At 31.8% G+C, this 22,669-nt stretch overlaps 1 protein-coding gene across 4 annotated transcripts in view; it reads left to right on the top strand.

Moving 5' to 3' along the window:
- Positions 1-21,963, top strand: part of tanc1b (tetratricopeptide repeat, ankyrin repeat and coiled-coil containing 1b) — a 229,735-nt gene extending 207,772 nt beyond the window's left edge. For 2 of the 4 annotated variants that reach the window (XM_073845253.1, XM_073845255.1), the window contains 9 exons: positions 2,965-3,098; positions 5,097-5,220; positions 5,348-5,523; positions 7,080-7,212; positions 11,064-11,093; positions 11,206-11,297; positions 14,074-14,220; positions 17,368-17,468; positions 18,160-21,963. In XM_073845253.1, the coding sequence (XP_073701354.1) occupies positions 2,965-3,098; positions 5,097-5,220; positions 5,348-5,523; positions 7,080-7,212; positions 11,064-11,093; positions 11,206-11,297; positions 14,074-14,220; positions 17,368-17,468; positions 18,160-19,297 (2,075 nt within the window). In that variant the 3' untranslated portion in view covers positions 19,298-21,963. Of the gene's footprint in view, positions 1-2,964; positions 3,099-5,096; positions 5,221-5,347; positions 5,524-7,079; positions 7,213-11,063; positions 11,094-11,205; positions 11,298-14,073; positions 14,221-17,367; positions 17,473-18,159 lie in introns of those variants that run through there. The other 2 variants (XM_073845254.1, XM_073845256.1) reach the window with 2 other exon arrangements.
- Positions 21,964-22,669: the final 706 nt, after the last annotated feature.

The following is a 22,669-nucleotide window of genomic DNA, read 5'->3' as shown; positions in this document are numbered from 1 at the left end:
ATGGATAGATGGGTGGATAGGTGGATGGATGGAAGGAAGGATGATAGACAGACAAAGGGATGGATAGAAGGACAGAGATGGATGGATAGACGGACAGATTAATGATGGATGGACAAAAGACAGACTGATGGATAGGTGGATAGGCGGATGAATGGAAGGACACATGGATAGACAGACAAAGGGATGGGTGGAAGGACAGAGATGGATGGATGGATGGATGGATGGACAGAAAATCAGAGACAAATTAATGGATAGACAGATGGATGGATGGATGGATGGACAGAAAGACACTGATGGATGGATAGATGGGTGAATGGATGGATGGATGGAAGGAACGACAGACAAAGAGACGGATGGATGGATGGAAGGACAGAAAGACAGAGATAGACAGATGCACGGATAGGCGGACGGATGAATGGACAGAAAGACAGAGACATGGTTGGACAGATGAATGGGTGGATAGACACAGAGAAGGATGGATGGTAGAACAGATGGACAGACAGATGAATGGATAGATAGAATGAAAGACAGAGATGGATGGATAAATTGATAGATGGGTGGATGAATTGACAGATGGATAGAAAAAAAGACAGAGATGGATGGATGAATAGATAGATGGATAGACAGAAAGCCAGAGAGATGCACAGATAGGTGAACGGATGGAATGAGATGGTTAGATCGACGGACAGAAAGACAGAGACACATGGATGGACGGATGAATGGGTGGATAGGCGGATGGATGGATGGAAGGACAGAGATGAACAAATGAATGGATAAACAGATTGTGATTGTTGCAAATAGAGGTAGACAGACGCATCAGAGGTGACTGTCAGATGAATGAGTTTCTCTGTCAGACAGATATACCTGTTAGCATTGACCTACACATGAATCTCCAGCTAAGAGCTGCTTAGCTGTGTATTAATACCTTTGTGGATAACTTTTTTTTTTTTTTCGCATAAGCTTAGGTCAATGAGGTCTATGATCAGTCAGTGCCAAAAAGAAATAAAACCGGTGCTAACTGAAAGAAAACAAGTTTACAAGAAGATTACATCAAGAATTTGTAATATAATGGTACAAAGAAAGATTGTGGTCAAGTTTTTTTCGGCACAGCACAAAGGTTATAATTGACAAAAGGGTTATATGGGTACAAAATGTCATTTGTTCTTGTGTTTTATTATTTTTGAAGTCCAAAGTGACCTAGACATGTTCTTGAGCTGTGAATGATCACTGTTGTTTGTTTTGTGGGCATGCACAGACCCAGACAGCTATAAAAAGAGGTTGTTCTGGCTCCTTTCTGTCCTGTTTGTTTCTCGAGATTCAAACAAACAAGTATATGAGCTCACAAGTCAAAGAACCCCAACAAAGAAAGCTGAATTACCTTCAGCTCTGTGAGATCAGTCAAAACAACACTTGAATTTAATTCTGGAAACAATAAAACCCCTTAAAAATGTGTTGTTGATTAGTTTAGGATGCATCTCTTTCTGTAGTTGTGCTTCAATCCATGTTTCTTGTGCAAATGACCTAAAGCAGTGCTCTTGGGTCCAGATGGATGTTGTGATTCTCAAAGACGTCTCTCTAATGGCTCGGGCATCTTCTCTAAATGGATGTGTGGTTGTGTAGAGTCCCGATCCTTTAATCTCGCTCAGATCGCGGAGAGCTGTTAGTCACATGGTGTCCTAGACGACCCCGTCAGACCCGACATCAATGTCCTGGCCAGAACACAGTCCGTCCTTTATGAGGACAGAGAGATTCCTCTCTAATTAATGATCCTTGAGGGATCCGATCGGATTTTGTGACTGGAATTTTCATAGCCTTTACTATCCTTATGATATTATTAGTGTAACTATTATTTTGGAATACTGTATGAACATTTTGGATTTAAAATTCTTTAATTATGATCTTAGACTTCATTTATTTGGTAACACTTTACAGTAAGGTATCATTTGTTAATTTATGAACTAACATGAACAAACAATGAGCGATACATTTATTACAGTATTTATCTTAGTTTATGAAATAATACAGCCATTCATTAAACTAAAGCTGTAGACGTATTGTTCATTCTTCGTTCATGGCAACTAATGTTAATGAACTAATTAATCTTACTGTGAAGTGTTACAATTAATTTTTTTATTATTTCATGTTATTTTATTTTATAATTATTATTATATGATTTTTTTCAGTTTTTTTTTAACAATAGATATAATTAATAAATATTAATTTATTTTTTGTATTACTATTTATATATTTTTTTCAGTTTAAGTTAATATTTTATATATATTTAATTGTTTAAAATTCATAAAAAAAAAATATTATTTTTATTAATAAATTGTATGTCTATCTATTTTAAATGTAATGTATTTTATTTTTTTCTTTGTCTTATTTAATTATATATTTAATTATCTCTATCTATCTATTTTATATTATACAGTTTAATAATTTATTATTTTGTTCATAATTAATAAATATAATTTATTAGATTTTATTTGTTTTATTATTTTATTTCAAATTGGTAAATTATATTTAATTTGTTCTTAAGTCAAAAAATATTTATTTTATTTTTGATTAGTTTCCTATAGCTTTGAAAAATTTATTCTCTATCTATGTTTTATAATATAATAATAATTGTATGATTTTATTTATTGTTTTATTAATTTATTATTTTTTGACTTCGTAAATGATATTTGTTATTAATCAGTTAAAATGATTAACTGCTATTGATTCTTTTTTATATATATATATATATAGCATTAAATAATTATTCTCCTCTGCATGCTTTTACAAATTATTTTCAAACGAAAGCGCACTGGGTGCATCATAAAAAAAAAACATTTTCAGTTTATTAATTACACATACAGAGCTCTTGCTTGTATTATATGTGCCACTTTAATATCCAGTTAAAATAGCATGAATCATTCACTGAAAATTCATAATGCACGTCTGCATTTCTCTTTATTCTCTCAGCTCTGACTGCGGCCGCAGGACGGGGAAAAATGGAGGTGTGCAGCTTCCTGTTGGAGCGGGGGGCGCAGGTTCAGCAGGTGAACAGGAGAGGAGCGTGTGCCCTGTTCTGCGCTGTCCGACAGGGACACTGGCAGGTGAGTCACTACAAAACACCTGAACAACTCAAACAGCAGGATGTCTCTTCAGAAATTGTTCATCCCTCAAAGACAGAGACAGCCGCCCGTGGTTAAAAATAGCTATTGTTCTTAAATGTTTAAGAACTTTTGAAATTCGCTAATCCAATTTCGTAATGCACAGAGTCTACTCTTTTCAGTGATATCGCATTGGTCTCATTTAGATATTCAGAGGCTCCGTAGTGAGCGTGATTCGTCATCACATTTCCTCAGCACTGATTCATCAGATCAAACCAATGTATTTCGGCCCTCTGAGCCAAACTGCTTAGTCCCACCCCTTTGCCCAGATTGGTTCAAACTGTTATCTATTCAACCAATAAACATAGCTTTTGGTCTTTTGAACCACCAATTAGCATGTTTCTTTGGAAATCTGAACAAACGCAAAGTGAAGTAAAGTGTGTCTTGCGTGCATTAAAAAAAAACGCAAAATAACATTTGCATGACAGCATTCTTTAAAAAAAGCACAGAAAAACTCACGACAGAGTCCTTTGACAACACAAACCAAAACCAAGGATGAAACAGCAGTAGATATCGGATAAAGCACTGGAGTTTTGGCGTCACTAAGCGATGTCCCGGTAAAATAGATTCAGACTACAGCCAGCAGATCCATCTATTTGGTTGTTATATTATGTAACTAATTCTTGTATAGTTTGTAAAGATTATTTGCACTATTTTTTCTATTGCACTCGGTATATTTCTCTCTCATTTTGTGTGTGGTTTGTGAATAATTTGGACTATTTATATTTTTGTTACACAAGACAATTTGTGCAAATGTTTTCACTCCTTCCCACACTGTTCTTGTTTATTGTTTATACTCAGATTAAGAATATATTTATCTGAAAAAGTAACTTTTGCTATTATATAACACTGTTTCTGCTATGACTTTACTCCTGGAATGTTTCTGGATAGGTCTATATTGTCAATAAACTAAATAGGCCTGTTTTTCACTGAAAAAACAGTGTAATGAGTGGCTATAACTTGCTTGGGGAATGTTATATATAGACAAAACATCTAAATACAAATTTCGCAAGAAAAAAAATCCAAACTTCAGGAGTTTTTGTGTAAGTACCAGTGTTGGGCACATACCTTAAAAAAAGTAATTAGTTATAGTTACTAGTTACTTCTCACAAATAGTAACTGAGTAGTATAAAAGTAACTAATTACCAGGAAAAGTAACTATTGCCTTACTTAAAAAAAAATTAATATAACTATTAAATAAATATAAAACATTGTACACTAATCTACACTATTTTAATGTTGTTGTGGGACAACGTGAGAGACAACTATCAAATTCAACATATTATTATAAATATTATCATTACTATAGTGGAACAATAAAGCACAATAGATGGTTTAGAACTTTAAATATTTATTGCACAGACCACAACTCGTCAACAAATAAGTCTAAATATAAATTATGCTTCTGAAGAAATGTACCAAAAATAAACTATTATTATTATTTAATTAATTCTGCAAAAAATGCTTTTCTTACTTTGATTTTTTTGTCTCGTTTCCAGCCAAAATATCTCAAAAATCGTAAATCAAGAAGGATTTTGTAGACAAGTAAAATTATTGTCTTGTTTTCAGAAAAAAAACTGCTCAAAATTAAGTGCTTGAAAGAAGCAAAATGATCTGCCAATGGGATGAGAAAAAAAAAGTTGTTTTCTTTTTATAAATAAGATTTTTTTTCTTACCCTATTGGCAGATAATTTTGCTTGTTCTAAGAAAAGAACTCACTTCATTTTGAAAACAAGAACATATTTGTCTCATCAACAAAATCCTTCTTGATTTAAGAATGATTAGATATTTTGGCAGGAAACAAGAAAAATAAATATAAGAAAAGTATTTTTTTTGCAGTGTAGAATAGGTCTGAAAAAACAAAGAAATGCACAGGTGCCTCAGGTGCCCCAAAAACGTTCTAGGTCTTTAAGGGTCAATGCATGAACGTCTCTCTTTCAGATTGCAGATCTGCTACTGCAGCATGGGGCGGATGTGAATGTAAGTGATAAACAGGGCCGAACGCTGCTGATGGTGGCAGCGTGTGAGGGGCATCTCAGCACAGCCGACTTCCTGTTGTCTAAAGGTGAGTGATGTGTGCAAATGCACTTTATTTATGGGCATGATCTTTTGCAATTGTTGATACTCATAATGCAACATAAAGAAGAATGTTTCCAGCTAGAGTTCAAACAAACATCCTGTGGTTTTCCCAGGTGCCTCTTTAGCGTCGGTGGATAAGGAAGGGTTAACGCCGCTCAGCTGGGCGTGTTTAAAAGGACACAAGAACGTTGTTCAGTTTTTGGTGGAGAAGGGTGCGGTTATCGACCACTCGGACAAGAATGGACGCACTCCGCTGGACCTGGCGGCTTTCTACGGAGACGCAGACATCGTAAGTGAATAATGTGTCATAGAGCCACAATTTAGGAGGTCAGATGGATCTTTCTGATAAGAGATACAATGTGTGAAGTCTCAGGACTGTTGCACTGGATCATAAGAGAGATCGGGGATTATTTGCACTGTAGATTCAGTAGTTTGGACTGAGTTAACAATCTAGATGCAGAATTACTGTGTACGTTTAGGGTAAGTTGATCTGTTTTGATGGTAGATTTTCTTTGACTGTGTTGAACATTAAATTTGTTTATCAGTTCAAGAATTGATAATTGATTCTATGAAACATTACTTATTGCCTATATTTATTATGTTATAGTTGAGGCATAATTAGTCAAAATTAATGCCGTAATTATTTATTCAGTACCTTTCAAAAGTTTAGTTGGAAAGTTTTAGTTTTTTTTTTAGTCTCTTTTCACCGATATTGTTTATTTGGTCCAAAGTAAGCAAAAACAGTAAAAATATGAAATATTTAAAAAAGAATATATTTCAATATGTGATTTATTCCTGTGATCAAAGCTGAATTTTCAGCATCATTACTCCAGAATCATCACATTCTTTTTCACATTAATTGCTGAATTAATTAATATATTTTATCATTATATTTTTGTTGTTTTTATTTTATTATTTATAACTTATTATAATTGTATTATTGCATTTTTCTGAATTATTAATCTTTTGACTGTGTTGAACGTGAAATTTGTGAAATCAGTTCAGAAACTGTGATTTTGAAATATTAATACAATTTAAAATAACTGTTTTATGTGAATCTATTAAATCATTCTAATATTCTGAATATTATCAATGTTGAAAACAGTTGTGCTGCCCAATATTTTTGTAGAAACCATGATACGTTCAAAAGAACAGCATTATTTAGATTTTTTTAATTAATTGTCTTTACTGTCACTTTTAATTTATTATATTTTAGCATTATATTTAATTTTTTAATTTTATTATATTATTGTATTTTTCTGAATTATCAATCTTTTTGATGTGTATATATTATTTTTATTTTTTCAAAAATCAGAAAATAAATATAGGCAGTAAATAAAGGCACAATTAGTCAGAATGAATACTGTAATTATTTATTCGTTACCATTTAAAGGTTTAAGATCGGATAGATTTTTTTTAATGTTATTGAAAGTCTTTTCTGCTCACCAATGATGCATTTATTTGATCAAACATTCAATAAAAAAATAAAATATTGTTTCAGTTTGAAATAGCCGTTATGTGAATATATAGTAAAATATAATTTATTCCTAATATTTTTGTAGTTTGATGAACTAGAACATTCAAAAGAACAGCATTTATTTGAAATAGAAATCTTTAGTAACATTATAAATGTCTTTCCCATCACTTTTAATTAATTTAATTTATTTTTTTATATTATTTACATTTATATATTTTATAAAATCTTTCTGACTTCAAACAGTAGTGTAATTTGCTATAAAACTTGTGTTGGAATGTTTTCTTCTTCCTGTCATTCTAATTTATTCATTCCATCCCCAGATTGACTTTGATGATTTAAGACATCTGTGTTGTTGTGTGTGTTTGCAGGTTCATTATCTGGTTGAGAAAGGAGCCGTGATCGAGCACGTGGACTACAGTGGCATGAGGCCGCTGGACCGCGCTATCGGCTGCAGAAACACCTCAGTGGTGCTGACCTTATTGAAGAAAGGAGCCAAACTAGGTGAGACCAGCCTCTGCGCTTCCACTGGAGCATATGGATAAAAACACTGCCTTTTGGCATCATCATCATCAATATTTATGTATTTGCTTTGAAATGGAAAGTATGAAGGGGATACTACATGTGGAATGAATAGTTCTTGTAGTTTTAAAAGGTTTTAACGCAAGAAGTAAAATACAGTGAAAGGCATCAAAGAGTTTTGAATCGAACTGAACCATTGATTATCGAAGAGCATATGGTAGTCACTAGACAATCACATCTTTCCTCCTGAGACTCCTACATCACAGACCCTGCTGTGTGCGTGTGTGTGTGTGTGTGTGTGTGTGATTCTCAGTCTGTTTCCACTGATTTGAGCTGATTTAACTCCTTATCTGCACACAAACAATCAAAGTGCATCGTGGTCTTTTGTTTACGAATCTTAGACCTTGCATTCAAAACTTTTGACATCCAAAATCTATTTAATTTTGCATTTCTGTGCCATAAGCTGGCTTTGATAAACACCTGATTAAAAATGTCACAATTTATGCATTTCATTTTAGTATTGCTGGTGACATTGAAAATGTACTTCACATATATCAATTAAAATTCATAATCAACTAATCATAATAATCAACAAAATTGCAGTCTAAGTAGTTTCCAGATTTGGACTTATTTTGTTTCAGCTAGTTGCTCATTTAATTTTAAATAACTAGTTGAAATGAAATTTGATAAAAGCTATATATGCACATATATAATACAAAATATTTATATATACACACACAATCAGTCAAATGTTTTTGAACAATAAGCTTTTAATTTTTTTTTAAGAAGCCTAAAAAAGCCTGCATTTATTTGATCCAAAGTACAGCAAAAAAACTGTAAAATATATATTTAAAAAAATACTATTTAAAATATTTTTTATAAATTTGAATATATTTTACAATGTAATTTTTTTTGTGATTTCAAAGCTGAATTTTTTAGCATCATTACTCCAGTCACATGATTTTTCAGAAATCATTCTAGTATTGTGATTTGCTGCTGAAAAAAACATTATTAATATTTTGAAAACAGCTGAGTAAATTTTTTCAGGTTTTATTTATCTGAAATATAAGCATTTATGTTTTATAACATTATAAATATCTTTATCACTATTGATTAATTTATTTAGCATCCTTGCTAAATAAAAGTATTCATATAATTTCAGTCAATTTCTATAATTAATTTCTAAAATAAAAACATTATACTGACTCCAAGCTTTTCTTTCTATTGATCAAAGAATCCTGAAAAATCGACTCAACTGTTTTAAATATTGATAATAATAATGTTTCTTGAGCAGCAAATCAGCATATTTGAATGATTTCTGAAGGATCATGTGACACTGAAGACTGGAGTAATGATGCTGAAAATTTAGCTTTGAAATCACACAAAAAAAATACATTTTAAAGTATAATCAAATAGAAAGCAGTTTAAGTACCAAAATTTCACAATTTTACTGCTTTTGCTGTACTTTGGATCAAATAATTAGTTTGTTTACCTGCATATCATGATGTTTTTATTTTTGTCTGTAATTTTTATTTTCAATATTTATTTATTAAAAATGTTATACATACACTACCAGCCAAAAGTTTTGACACAATTGACTTATTTTTAATTAAAAAAAAAAACAACAACAATACAATATATTGATTTTATTTAAATTTATTATTTGATTTAATTTGTGCCAAGGAAAAAAAAATGTTAACTTCAGTTTTACTTAAAAACAAACTGAGAATCATTCCTTGGTAGGGATGTAACGGTATCAAAACTTCACGGTACGGTAATACCTCAGTATGAATGGCACGGTACGGTATTTATTGAATCATTTACAGGAAAAACAAAACTAATGAAGAGACTCGAAAAAAGTGCCAGAAGTGTTTATTAAACAGTTTACATGAACACTGAACATATCAATGGCATACAAATTAGCCATCTATCTGTAAACTTTGAAACAGGAACTTCAATTTTTCAATTTTAATAACAAAAAATTATTAAACCATGTAACCACGTTACTTTTTTTCACAGTACTTTAGCCTACTTTGTGTAATAACGAAAACATTCATTTCAGTGGAAAAATAAGTCCAAAACTCTCTGTTTTAACATTTTGAACAATAGGGCTCTACAATCTTTTGCCTTTTTTTTTTTTTTTTTTAGAAATTCTTGTGTGTTTTTATTTTTCTGATAATCAAATGAAAGCATAAACATTTATTTATTTTTAATCCAATGAAAAAATAAACCCTTTTAATTTTTGGCAAACAAACAGAGGTTTACTGTTAAAATCAATACATGGAAGAAAAATTATATTCAGTTTAAAACGTTTAAATAATAATTGTAGTATTTTTGTTCTACAATTAAGTGGTTAATCTTGTTGTAATATTCATTTTTTATCACATATATTGTTTTATGTAAATTATTTAAATAGGAATATATAAACACCTACATTATACTGTGCAAAAATAATACAAGACTAATATTGTTCTGTTACATGTTAAACCGTACTTTTATTTTGACAGGTGGCCGTAAAGTTTCTGTGTGTATAGTATGATATGATGCTTTCTCAAATGAAATGGTAAAAGTGACACTCACAGCAGTTTTGGAGATTGAGTTTATCTGTTCATGTGAGATGCAAATGCCAAAAATTAGCGTGAGTCACGCGTGCTTCAGTATGAGTGTAGTAAAAAAATAAAACGTGTCTCCTCCATTCATACACACAGAGGCAAACGGAACATGCAGGATTCATATTAAAATGGTCTTTTTGCATTTCAGTTTTCACAGACACTAGTCCATATCGCGATTTGAATTAAGTGACAGACCAACTTCTGATTTATTAATCCAAAAATCAACGAATTCCGTGGCATTCCACACTATAGTAAATTCGGTTTTTATGAATGGAGTCCGCGATCCAGTCCATGTTTTCGCGGAGGAGACATTGTAAACGCGTGACAATGTAGAGACAGAAATGACATGCCTTCGTGTAAATAAGATAAATAACATAAGGCAATTTAGTTTGTTTAATAAAAGAACAATGTATAGACCTGTTCTATAGGAAAGACAACCTTAAATGACTTTTATTGTGATCTGGCGCTATTATATCGAAAATAAAATGAACTTGACGTTCAAGGGGGGCGGGCAATAGACCGCAAAGGATGATGGCCACGCCTGGGCTGATGGGAATTGTAGTTCCCGCTACCTCCCGTTCGCTCCATTCGCCTGAGCAAACTTTTCTTAGAAGACCTATTGTTTTATCGAGTCATGCGACCACGGTAGTATCGAAAAAATTTGCTATTGCGGTACGACGGTATTTACAATACCGTTACATCCCTATTCCTTGGCACAATTTTTATTTGAAAATAAAAAATATATATATTGTATTGTTTTTTTTTTAAATAATTAATATTTGACTAAAATTAAAAACATTAAGTCGAGTGTGTCCAAACTTTTGACTGGTAGTGTATATATAATATTTTTAATAAATAAATCTTTAAAAAATAAAAATTACAGACAAAAATAAAAACATCATGATATGTAGGTAAACAAACAATTATTTGATCTGAAGTATTAATTTTACCAAACACAAACAACAACTCAGTGTGACAAATCTCAATCAGTCTGATTAATATAAAGCAAGGTTTCCCAAATTACAGCTCATGAGAGACTGAAAATGTATTAAAAATGAGCCAGTTTTTGGGGTCCTCCAGAACTTTCTTTTGTTCAGTGGAAACATGTAAAGACTGTGTGTCTGCTGTGGATGTGTGAAGCTGTATTTTCTCTTTGCACGTCTCTTTCTGCTGTTTTTCATTCTTCTCTCTTTTAACTGCTTTCACTAAAACCCTGGTCAGGCTACAGAACGTCACCTTATGATCGAACAGGTACACTCTTTAGGTAACTCTATTTCACGCCAATTACATACTTCTGCTAAGCTGTGTTTGGAGGATCTGTTTGATGTAACGCTCCACCTTTTACTCTTTCTCTGTATTCAAGGTAACGCAGCCTGGGCGATGGCCACCTCCAAACCTGACATCCTCATCATCCTCCTGCAGAAGCTCATGGAGGAAGGCAACCTGTTGTATAAGGTCAGGACAGCTTAAAGTTTACTGTAATTACATCAAGATACTTAGCAGCCCAAGGTGGAGAAGGTTCTTAGAGTTTTCTAGTAATAAGTTTTGGTATGTGATTTTATTGACTGAATTCCTATTAAAATAAAAATGGGAATGATTAAGAGAGGGGGAAAAACATCCAAGATGGTGAACGGAGTGAAGGAAATGTTGATTTTAATTTAATAATATTTTACAATTTTATATTTTTAATTGTATAATTTTATTATAATTACTAAAGTATATATACAATCAGATTCTAAACAGATAATATCTATAATTTTATTTGCGTAACTAAATTTTACAAAATAATATTTTTAGAATTTTATTAAGATAATTATATTACATATATAATTTTATTGTTGGGTAGCCGGTAGCCAACGTTACTTTTTTCCCGGTACTTTACCCTACTTTGTGTAATAGCGAAAACATTTATTTCAGTGAAAAAATAAGTCCAAAACTCTCTATTTTAACATTTTGAACAATAGGGCTCTACAATCTTTTGCTTTTTTTTTTTTTTTAGAAATTCGTGTGTGTTTTAATTTTTCTCATAATCAAATGAAAGCATAAACATTTATTTATTTTGAATCAAATGAAAAATAAATCCTTTTAATTTTTGGCACACAAACATAGGTTTGCTGTTAAAATCAATAAATAATAATAATTTAACATTTAAATAATAATTGTAGTATTTTTTTTCTACAATTAAGTGGTTAATCTTGTCGTTATATTTATTTTTTATCATATATATTTGTTTTATGTCAATTATTTAAATAGGAATATATAAACGCCTACATTATACTCTACAAAAGTAATACAGGACTAATGTTCTGTTACATGTTACACCGTACTTTTATTTTGACGTGAAGTTTCTGTGTGTACAGTATGTTATGATGCTAGTTTTCTCAAATGAAATGGTAAAAGTGACACTCACAGCAGCTTTGGAGATTGAGTTTATCTGTTCATGTGAGATGAAAATGCCAAAAATTAGCGGGAGCGTCACGTGTGTTTCAGTATGCCTGTAGTAAAAGCGCGTCCACCATTCATACATACAGAGACAAACGGAACATACCGGATTCATATTAAAACGGTCTTTTTGCATTTCAGTTTTCACAGACACTAGTCCATATCGTGATTTGAATTAAGTGACAGACCAACTTTTGATTTATTAATCCAAAATACGTGGCATTTTGCGCTATAGTAAATTCGGTTTTTATGAATGGAGTCCGTGATCCCGTCTGTGTTTTGGCGGAGGAGACGTTGTAAACGCGCGACCATGTAGAGACAGAAATGACATGCCTAAGTGTAAATAAGATAAATAACATAAGGCAATTTAGTTTGTATAATAAAATAACTATGTATAGACCTGTTCTATAGGAAAGATAACCTTAAATGATTTCTATTGAGATATAATAAAATGAACTTGACGTTCAAGGGGGTTGGGGAAACACTGCTAAAGTATATATACACAATCATATTCTAATTATATAATTGTTTACTTTTAATGGCTTTAATTTTAATTACTATATATTTATACAAAATAATATAATACGTTAATCATATAAAATAAATTGAATATATTTGTTGCTTAATTTAGTTTTAAATATTTTACAATTATTTATATATATAAATGTGTATATTATGATATCATTAATAATAATAAAAAGTATATTCACAATCATATTCTAATTATTTTTTAATTGATTTGATTTTAATTTATTGCTATACATAAATTAATGTATTCAATTGAAGATGATATATAATAATTATATGTTAAGTCATAATTATCAACATTGAATATTTCTCACTCAATAGTTTTTTTTTTAATTTCATTTTATAATGTGTTAAACACAAGATAATATATAATTATTATATAACAAAATTTCTCCAATACAGGACCTCTATAATTAGCATTTCAACTTGCTTCATCCACCTTCTTGGATGGGTCTTGCGTTTAATAAATGTTCAATAACTCAATAAATGTGACCCTGGACCACAAAACCAGTCATAAGGTTAAATTTGACAAAACTGAGATTTATACATCATATGAAAGCTCAATAAATAATTCTATTGATGTATGGTATGTTATTAGGATAGGACAATATTTGACGGAGATACATCTATTTGAAATCAGAAATTTGAGGATGCAAAAAAAATCAAAAAGACTGAGAAAATCACCTTTAAAGTTGTCCAAATTAGGTTCTTAACAATGCATATTACAAATCAAAAATTACATTTTGATATGTTTACAGTAGGAATTTTACAAAAAATCTTCATGGAACATGATCTTTACTTAATATCCTAATGATTTTTGGCATAAAAGAAAAATAAAAAATTTTGACCCATGCAATGTATTTTTGGCTATTGCTACAAATATACCCCAGCGACTTAAGACTGGTTTTGTGGTCCAGGGTCACATATTATAAATATTAATTGTAGAGGTCTTGTATTGGAGAAATTTTATATTATAATAATGAAATATGCTCAGTGTTGAGACTGACTAATAATAATAAAGCATCCCAGAGATGAGTTTTGATATGTGATATTAGTGTGTGAGCGCTTATTAAAATAAAAATGTGGCAATTTTCTCCACACGCCTTTTCAAATGGCTGAGCTTTAACCTAGGAGAAACAGGATTGGAAATAATGACATAATGAGTAATTGTTATCGTAGCTGATGAGTGTGTGACATTTAAGAGACGGTGGTTTGTGTCAGGATGATCTGTGTGATTGATGAACTGTGTTTCTCTCCTCAGAGGGGGAAGATGAAGGAAGCGGCTCAGCGCTATCAGTACGCACTGAGGAAGTTTCCCAGAGAGGGATTCGGTGATGAACTCAAGGCCTTTAAGGAACTGCGCGTCTCTTTGTACCTCAATCTCTCCCGCTGTCGCCGGAAAACCAACGTAAGACACCAAAGATCACATCCCTCACCACACACCTGCTCTCATTTAACACCTCTTTTATGCAGTTGGCTGATATTTATGACTTTTTGCAGATGAATTTTCGTATAAATTCATCAGGAGCTAAACTGGTTTTAATTCGGCTATTAATACTGGTCGAAATCAAGGTTTTCAAACATCAAAAAATATTTCACAACCTACACTTTAAAGTTTTAAAACAGACTGACAGTGTTGGTTTATTATTATAGTATTTAAAAAAAATCTAATTTTTTTATTTATTTTTTTTTTTTTAATGTTTTTAATTACCTTATTACCAGGGTTTTTTTGTACTTTAGCCTAAAATTTATTTAATTTAGTTTACCAAGGCATCATTTCTAATTTGTATTTAGGTTTGTTTACATCAAAACATATCATTTATTTAAACCAAGATCAATCAAAGAGAGTGGGAGATGCAAGAGAAATGTTGATTAGATTTATAAATAAATAATATAATAATAATTACTAAACATTTTTCTAATACAAGATTGTTTCACATTTTTGCCATTTTTAAGGAATAATGCAAGAGAATAATTGAATAATAAAATGCAATAATATATATTTAATAACATATTGAATTACTGAACATTTATTAAATTCATATAAAATATATTTAATAAATAATTTAATGATTTTATTTCAGTTAGTCGCCAAAGCGGCATTTCTAATTTGTATTTACATTTGTTTTGTTTTCATGTAATATATTTATTTTAAACAAATGTGAAATTAAATCAAATAAAATATAAGTTTGTTCATGTAATATTTAGATTTTACTTTATTTCACATTTATTTAAAATTATTAAAACTGTTTTAGTAGTTTTACTCAACATTAACAACAACAGTACAGACTGGAAATTGTAGTACAGTACCACATTTATTTTAGGGGTGGGAGAAAAAATCGATGCATCGATGCATCGCGATTCTCTCTTCAACGATTCTGAATCGATTCCTAATATTTCAGAATCGATTCTGAGCTTGTTTTTTTTTTCTGCATATGGCACGTGTGCGCGCTAGAGACGCGGCTGGCTACAGCGCACAGAATCTGCACTGTGAGACACGTGCGCATAATGCTTGACAGTGTGCTTCCATCCGTCGTGTTTTACTTTAGATATGCGTTCATTTCTGCCGTCTGGAATGCAAGAAACTGTTGCACTGACAGACTCACGTGCGCTTTGTGTTTGTTCGTCCTAAAGCTCGATTGCACTTGCATTTTGGAATAGTTTCAAACGAAACTGTACATACAGTCAGTTATGTTTTCAGAGCAGGACAAAACATCTGATATATTGAAATAGATCTGTGCATCATTGGCGTTCCGTCCATATACAGTAAGCTGCTAATGCCCTGCATACTCAGGCTGTCAGAGAGAATGCGTTCACGTGTTAAATAATATAAACGTGCTTATAAATGAATCCCTTATTTGAATCTTCTGGGCAAGCAGATTCTCCGCATCTTCCTTGACTCCTCAGAATTGATGCGCATTCTGTTTTGCTGTCATGCGCGTGATTTCATTCGCGGGGTAAGCTGTCCGAGAAGCGCTCGCCCAAGCGGAAAAACGCGCTGTTGCTGCCAGATCCTGATTGCCAAAAATGTATTGTATTTTTGTATATTATATATAATATGTATATTTTCATAATTTCTCAACAATTCAAAAGTTTAAAGTCCACAGAAAAAAATAGCCTATATAAAATGTATATATAATTTTAAAAATAATAATAAACAGGAAAAAGAGGAAATATTAAAATATGATTTCGTCTCTGATTTTATTGGTGTCTAAATAATGTAAAGATATTATTATTTTTGTAATAATAAAATGGCAGTAATGCTGAGGAAAAAAAGAAAAACTATTGTCTGTAAACTTTCGGATACCTGAAGAAAACTTATTTTAAATAAGTAATTGTTTTAAAAAGTACCTTGCTTACATAATTTAAAAAATAAAGTAAAGTTGGCCCAAATTAAATTTGATATAAAACAAATATGAAAATGTAGCCATGTGCAGTACTATTGAAAACTGAGAATGTGTTCATCGTGATATTTAGTTGTTAATGAAAACAGTAATTAACTTGAATCTTGAAACCGGTGAAGATTGACACACCTACTTTTACAGAGGTTCCAACTATAAACAAAAAGCATAGAAACTGCAATTTTACATGTTTTTAAAATTGTAAAGTTGTATTTGCACAGCAGAAGAATTAATTGGGGAAAAAATGTAGATCAAGAATCGTTTTGGAATCGGATCGTGACTCCCAGAATCGGAATCGGATCGGATTGTGAAGTGCCTGAAGATTCCCACCCCTAATTTATTTACAATTTAAAAATGTATTTACAAAATTATATTAAATTTGTTATTTGGACTTTCCAACCTTTTTTTTGTATGATATTGACGCTAATACTTAACTGATCTCTAATTAAATAATGATCAACCATATACATTCTTGAAATCCCTAATTGTTAATTAATAATATACATTATCTGATTTATTTTAGATTTAGTTCTCTTACTTCCATTTTAAGTTTAGTCAAAAATAATCACACTGCAGGCTGGAATTGTATTAAAAGAGGAAAATACCAATAATAACATTTATTTATGAAATTTAATTACCTTTTTTTGACTCTTTCCTCTTCCCAGTTAATTAATCCCTAATTTAAATGATCAGCAACTATAAAAATTCTTGAAAATTCAGACTTCTCTAATGATTACTGATTATTATTATGCTTCACGCCTATAGTTTGTGCCGAGATCTGCTAGTTCTGCTGGTCTGGAACAATCAGATTGTGGTTTTTCTCTGCCCATAATGTCAGACACGGCAAGACGAGAAAGATGCAAATTACTCCGAGGGCTTGAATTGATTCGAAGGTCTTTTCAGAAGTAATAGTCCAGCTCCAAAAGGTCTCCCGACACAATACGGAGCCAATTTCCAGTCTGCACATTTGATCGATGACACAATGAACAACAGCTGAAGAGTTCATTAATTAAATCACCTATTATTTGGAGCAATTTAGCCGTGCTGTGGAGGGAATGTAAATTCAGCAGCTTCTGGCTGACTTGATTGCACGACTTAGTTTGGTTGTTCTGAGTTTGCATTACCTGATGTTCACCTCCCGCTTTCTCTCATAGGACTTTGGCATGGCGGAGGAGTTTGCAACCAAGGCTTTAGAGCTCAAACCCAAATCATATGAGGCGTACTATGCGAGAGCCAGAGCCAAACGCAGCAGCAGGTGAGAGACCATGATCTTTAGATGTCTGTTCTGGTCAAGTCAGAATTACATTAAATATTCAATTAAAATATGTTGTTTTTCTTACAGTGTTATTTGTTGAGTATAATTAAAAATTCTTATCTATTAAAAATTGTTGATTACAATTAGAATAAACTTATGTTTATGTGTGTGGAAAAAACTAAATAATTAATTATATTTATATAAAATGATATAAATTTGTGCTTATAATATTTAATTATATATATTTTTCTAAATTTTATTTATACAAATAAGATGAATTATATTTGTTCTTATTGAAAATATATTAATTAAACAAATGTTATGAATATATATTTGTACTTATATTATATATTTATAATTTTGTTTAAATTATATCAATGAATATATATAAAACTATACATTTTAATTAATTGTATTTTTACATATAATTGTCATTAAAATTATAATTATTTGTAATATTTATGTATATAAAATTATTATAATTTTAATTAAATGAATGATATTTGTACATGTATATATACACATCTCTGTGTGATTAAAAATACTTAAAAGAGAAATGTTTAAAAATGAACTATTGTCATTAGTGTTTTGACTTGAATGGTTGGTTCATTTTCCTGTCACTTTTTACATATCAAGTCTCAAATATTTTTACAATTTCCTCTCCATCCCTTTCTAAACTCTCTGTTCACAGACAGTTCACCGCAGCGTTAGCCGACCTCCACGAGGCCACAAAGCTCTGCCCGAACAACCGGGAGATCTGCCGTCTGCTGGCTCGCGTCGAAGACGAGTGCAAACAGATGCAGCGCAGCCAGAGCAAACAGCAGAACCTGAGCAACCCATCGGCCGATCCGGAGCAGGACGACAGGACAGAGCGCATCGATGATGACGAGGAGGAAGAAGAGGAGGATGACGACAACTCTGAGGCCTGGTCTCAAAACATCTACTCGCTAAACCGAACTTCAAACGGCCGCTCAGTTTCGCCCCCTCAAAGACAAAGCCTCCGACATCAGCACCAGAAGAGCCTCGTCCTGCAACCCAGCAAACAGGCTCAGATTGTCAAAACCAACCAGCATCTTGGATCATTACAAGCGGGATCCGCACGAGCGGCAAGCACGAAAAGCCAGTCGCAATATGCTCCGTCCAGCCCGATTCCTAGCCGACACATATCCAGCGTGTTAAAAGCTGGACCGGGTATCGATATCAGCCCGTTACTGCCCACAAACGACGATCCTGAGGAGCTTCATCACGCCCAAGTGCACTCCTCCAAAACTCTAGAAGGGACAGTTCATTCCACGACGTCTGGAGCTCAAGAGCTACGAAAAGATGCCAGCATGAGGGTTTCCAGCTCCACCAGCAGCCTGGCGTCCAGCAGCAGTTTATCAGACAGTGGGAAAGCGCAAGGACCAGATGTGCGCACCAAAACCACATCGGACAAGCCTAAGATCAGCCAGACCGGCTCTGTGGATTACAAACCCCGTCCGTTCATGGGAATCATGGACAAAACGGCTCGGTTTCAACAGCAGCAGCCAACTTCTCGAGGATGGCAGAGTCACTCCACTGATGGACTCCTCCCTTCTGCGAGTCTGACAGGTGAGATTGCATACGGCAAACCGCCCGGAGCTTACTATGAGCCGCACAAGGGTCCTGGTATGCACAACGGGAGTCTGCATGCTAAAGAGTTCTGCCATAAAGATAGCAAACCAGTTTTGGCCATGGCACATTCGTTCACAGACAGTATGAGCAAACAGCCCGGATTAACTCGAGAGAACCCCAACATTCATGTAGCGGCAATGAAACCAAAGAGATCCTTTATAGAGTCGAATGTTTAGGACGTTCATATGCAACAAGCTTCAGATGAAGTGGTCTGATGATGAATATATATATATATACACACAACCGTGCATTCAAAACATTGTTAGGAAAGGATGCATTAAAAACATTTATAAATGTTAACAAAAGATTTCTATTTCATACTGAAACTAAAACATCTCAGCATATTATAATGGTTTCTGAAGGATTGTGTGACACTTGAGTAATGATGCTGGAAATTCAGCTGTACAACAGGATTAAATTACACTTTACAATGTGTTCACGTGGAAACCATTATTTTAAATTCTAATACTGTGTTTTTGATCAAATAAATGCAGCTATGGAAAGACATTTCAAAAACATGCAAATCTATCCCACACTAAATTTTTGAATTTTATACATATATATAAAATATATCAAATTGGACACAATTATTTAGAACTGTTTCAGTGCCAAAAATTTAGAGAAAGTTGAAATGTTTTAAGAAAAGTCTAAATAATTAAAGAATAAAGTCAGTGTTTTGGGAAAAAAAAAAAAAAAGTGTTTTGAGAATGAAGTCAAATTATTCAGCGAATAAAGTCAAAATTATGAGAAAAAACTTGAAACGTTTTGAGAATGAAGTAGAAATGTTTCAAGAATAAAGTCGAAATTATGAGAATAAATTCAATAATAAAGTCAGTTTCGAGAAAAAAAGTCTAAACATTTTGAGAATTCAGTCAAAACGTTTAGAGAATAAAGTCTTCATTCTTAAAATGTTTGGACTTCATTCTCGGACAGTAGTGTTTTGAGAATAAAATAATATTTCAAGGATAAAGTCAACAATAAACTCAAAACTACAAGAAAACAAGTCAAAACATTTTGAGAAGAAAGTCGAAATAATGAGGAAAAAATTAACAATTTGAGAAGTAGAGAACAAATTATAAATGTTTCAAGAATAAATTAGAAATTACGAGAAAAGTCTAAATATTTCAAGAATAAAGTCGAACCGTTTAGAGTCATTCTTGAAATGTTTCAACTTCAGTTTCTTAGCATTTTATTATTACTAAGTAGTGTTTCGAGAAAAAAAGTAGAAATATTTTGAGGGTAAAGTCAATGTTTTGAGAATAAAGTCGAAATTACGAGAAGTTGAAATGTTTAGAAAATAAAGTTAAAATTGTGAGAAAAGGGTCGAAACATTTCGACTTTATTCTCAAAATGTTTCGACCCTTTTCTCATAATTTTAACTTTATTCTCATAATTTTGACTTTGTTCAACAATAAAGTTTAAATTATCAGAATAAAGCCAGTGTTTCGAGAATAAAAGTTAAAATTATCAGAAGTCAGTGTTTCAAGAATAAAGATGAAATGTTGAGAATAAATCTTCATTCTTGAAACGTTTCAACTTCAGTCTGGGAACATTTTATTCTCAAAATATTTCAGCTTCATTCTCAGACAGTATGAGCAAACAGCCCAGCCTGACTCAAGAAACCTCAAACATTCTAACTTTAATTGATTTAATTCTCTAAACATTTTGACTTCAATCACTAATTTTTTAATGTGGCGCTAAAATGCTGTTGTTCTTATTCTCCATTTTCCATATTGTGGAGTAACACCGTTTCAATGCATCCATTTTTATTAAAATTAATTTTAATAATTCATACGTAGGCACAATTTGTCAACAAAATGTCAAACCATTAGATTAAATAATTTGAAAGATCATAAAAAGTAATAATATAGTGCCATATATATATATATATATGGCACTATATTATTACTTTTTATGATATATATATAAAGATTTAGAGAGCATTCACAAACGCAACATTCACTCAGAAATATAAGAAAACATGACATTTATATTCTAAAGTTCAGACTTGTGTTCACTGAATTATGGGTCTGTTTCTACTAGTTTTCTGTAAACCTTGTGAGTATGGACAACTTGTGCATCCAGGATGATTATTTTTATTTTCAACCCTTGAAAAGGGAGCATAAACGCCTGAAACAGGGCTTGATCACTGAATCAGAGACACAGCACTGAGGATCCTGAGAACTGAACCTGTGCACAATAGGTTAACGTTGCCTGCCATTGTGACCAAGATCAGACTCGACTATGTACTGTAAATATTATTGCAATGTTTATTTTCCACCTTTTATGTGAAGATGGTGTATTTGACCATTTATTTACAACAAAAAGTGTATTTTGCGTTTTTCATGCATTTTTGGTTGATGTGACGTTTGCGGTTATTAAACTTGTACCTGGTCTGTTTGTATGTTTGTACATTAGATCTGAATTTGCCCTACGGTGTTGAAAAGTCTATTCTTTCCTTTGCTTGTTATTCCTGTCTAGATTAATTTATTTACAGCGCCTCCTGCTTGGTATCTGTCAAAGCAATATATTTTATATAGTTATTTTTGCACAGCTACTTTTAAGAGTAATAGGAAACAGAAATGCTTTACGAAGATAAAACTATGGAGGCCATCTGGGTTTGAGCGCATGTTAAAGTTTATGTGAAGGAAGTGGAGAAAAAAAATATTAAAAGACATGAGTTTGAGATGGGCAGATGCTATATTTGAAATGTGTATATATATTATTTTTTTCTGCAATTGGTGCCTCATGAGTTGTGATCTGTTACTGCATTACTGTATTAAAAATGAATTCATTTCTGCCATGATCCAATTATGGGAAATAAAACAATCCCACTGGAAAATGTATTTCTTCATTATTATAAATCACTATGAAGTGCTGCACCATAACTTGAACAAGATAGTAAGGATTTTTTTTAAAGGAAAAATAAAAATGATATTTAATATTACATTTTATTTCCCACACTTTTATCAATTAAGGCAATCAATAAATCCATTATAACTAAATGTCTTACATAGTTGTTTTATTTTTTCTAACTGTTGAATAAAAAGAAAATTTATGATTGTAATTTATTCAAAAAGTAATATAAAGATAATGTAGTCGTCAATTTGTTAGATTTTAATGATGTATTTTTAACTTCATTCATTAATTTCAAATTCATTTTTAACTTTTTTTTTAATTTACTTTAATTGTAGGCATAATATTTTAATTATTTTAAGTTATGTTTAATTGAAATTATCGTAATATATGTTGACACATAATTCATTAATACCATTTCTTCAATAAAATCTATCAATATAAATTTTAATATTATATAAACTGCAGTTGCTGTCTCACAAACTGTAATTGCAGACGCATTCCACATAAGTTTCCCATTTCAGGAAAAAAGTTCCCATTAGTAATAGAAAATGAAACTGTCAAATATGTTATACAGCTCACATATTTCACTTTATATCTCACACAATATTAACGCTATAAACGGAAGTTTCAATGTGTGCTGAACACTGCTTAATCTGCTTTACTTCCTAGTCAAAATAAAAAAAAATAAA

The sequence above is a fragment of the Garra rufa genome, chromosome 8, assembly GCF_049309525.1.
Source record: "Garra rufa chromosome 8, GarRuf1.0, whole genome shotgun sequence".
NCBI classification, from domain to species: domain Eukaryota; kingdom Metazoa; phylum Chordata; class Actinopteri; order Cypriniformes; family Cyprinidae; genus Garra; species Garra rufa.
This window is presented reverse-complemented; position numbering and strand designations above follow the sequence as displayed.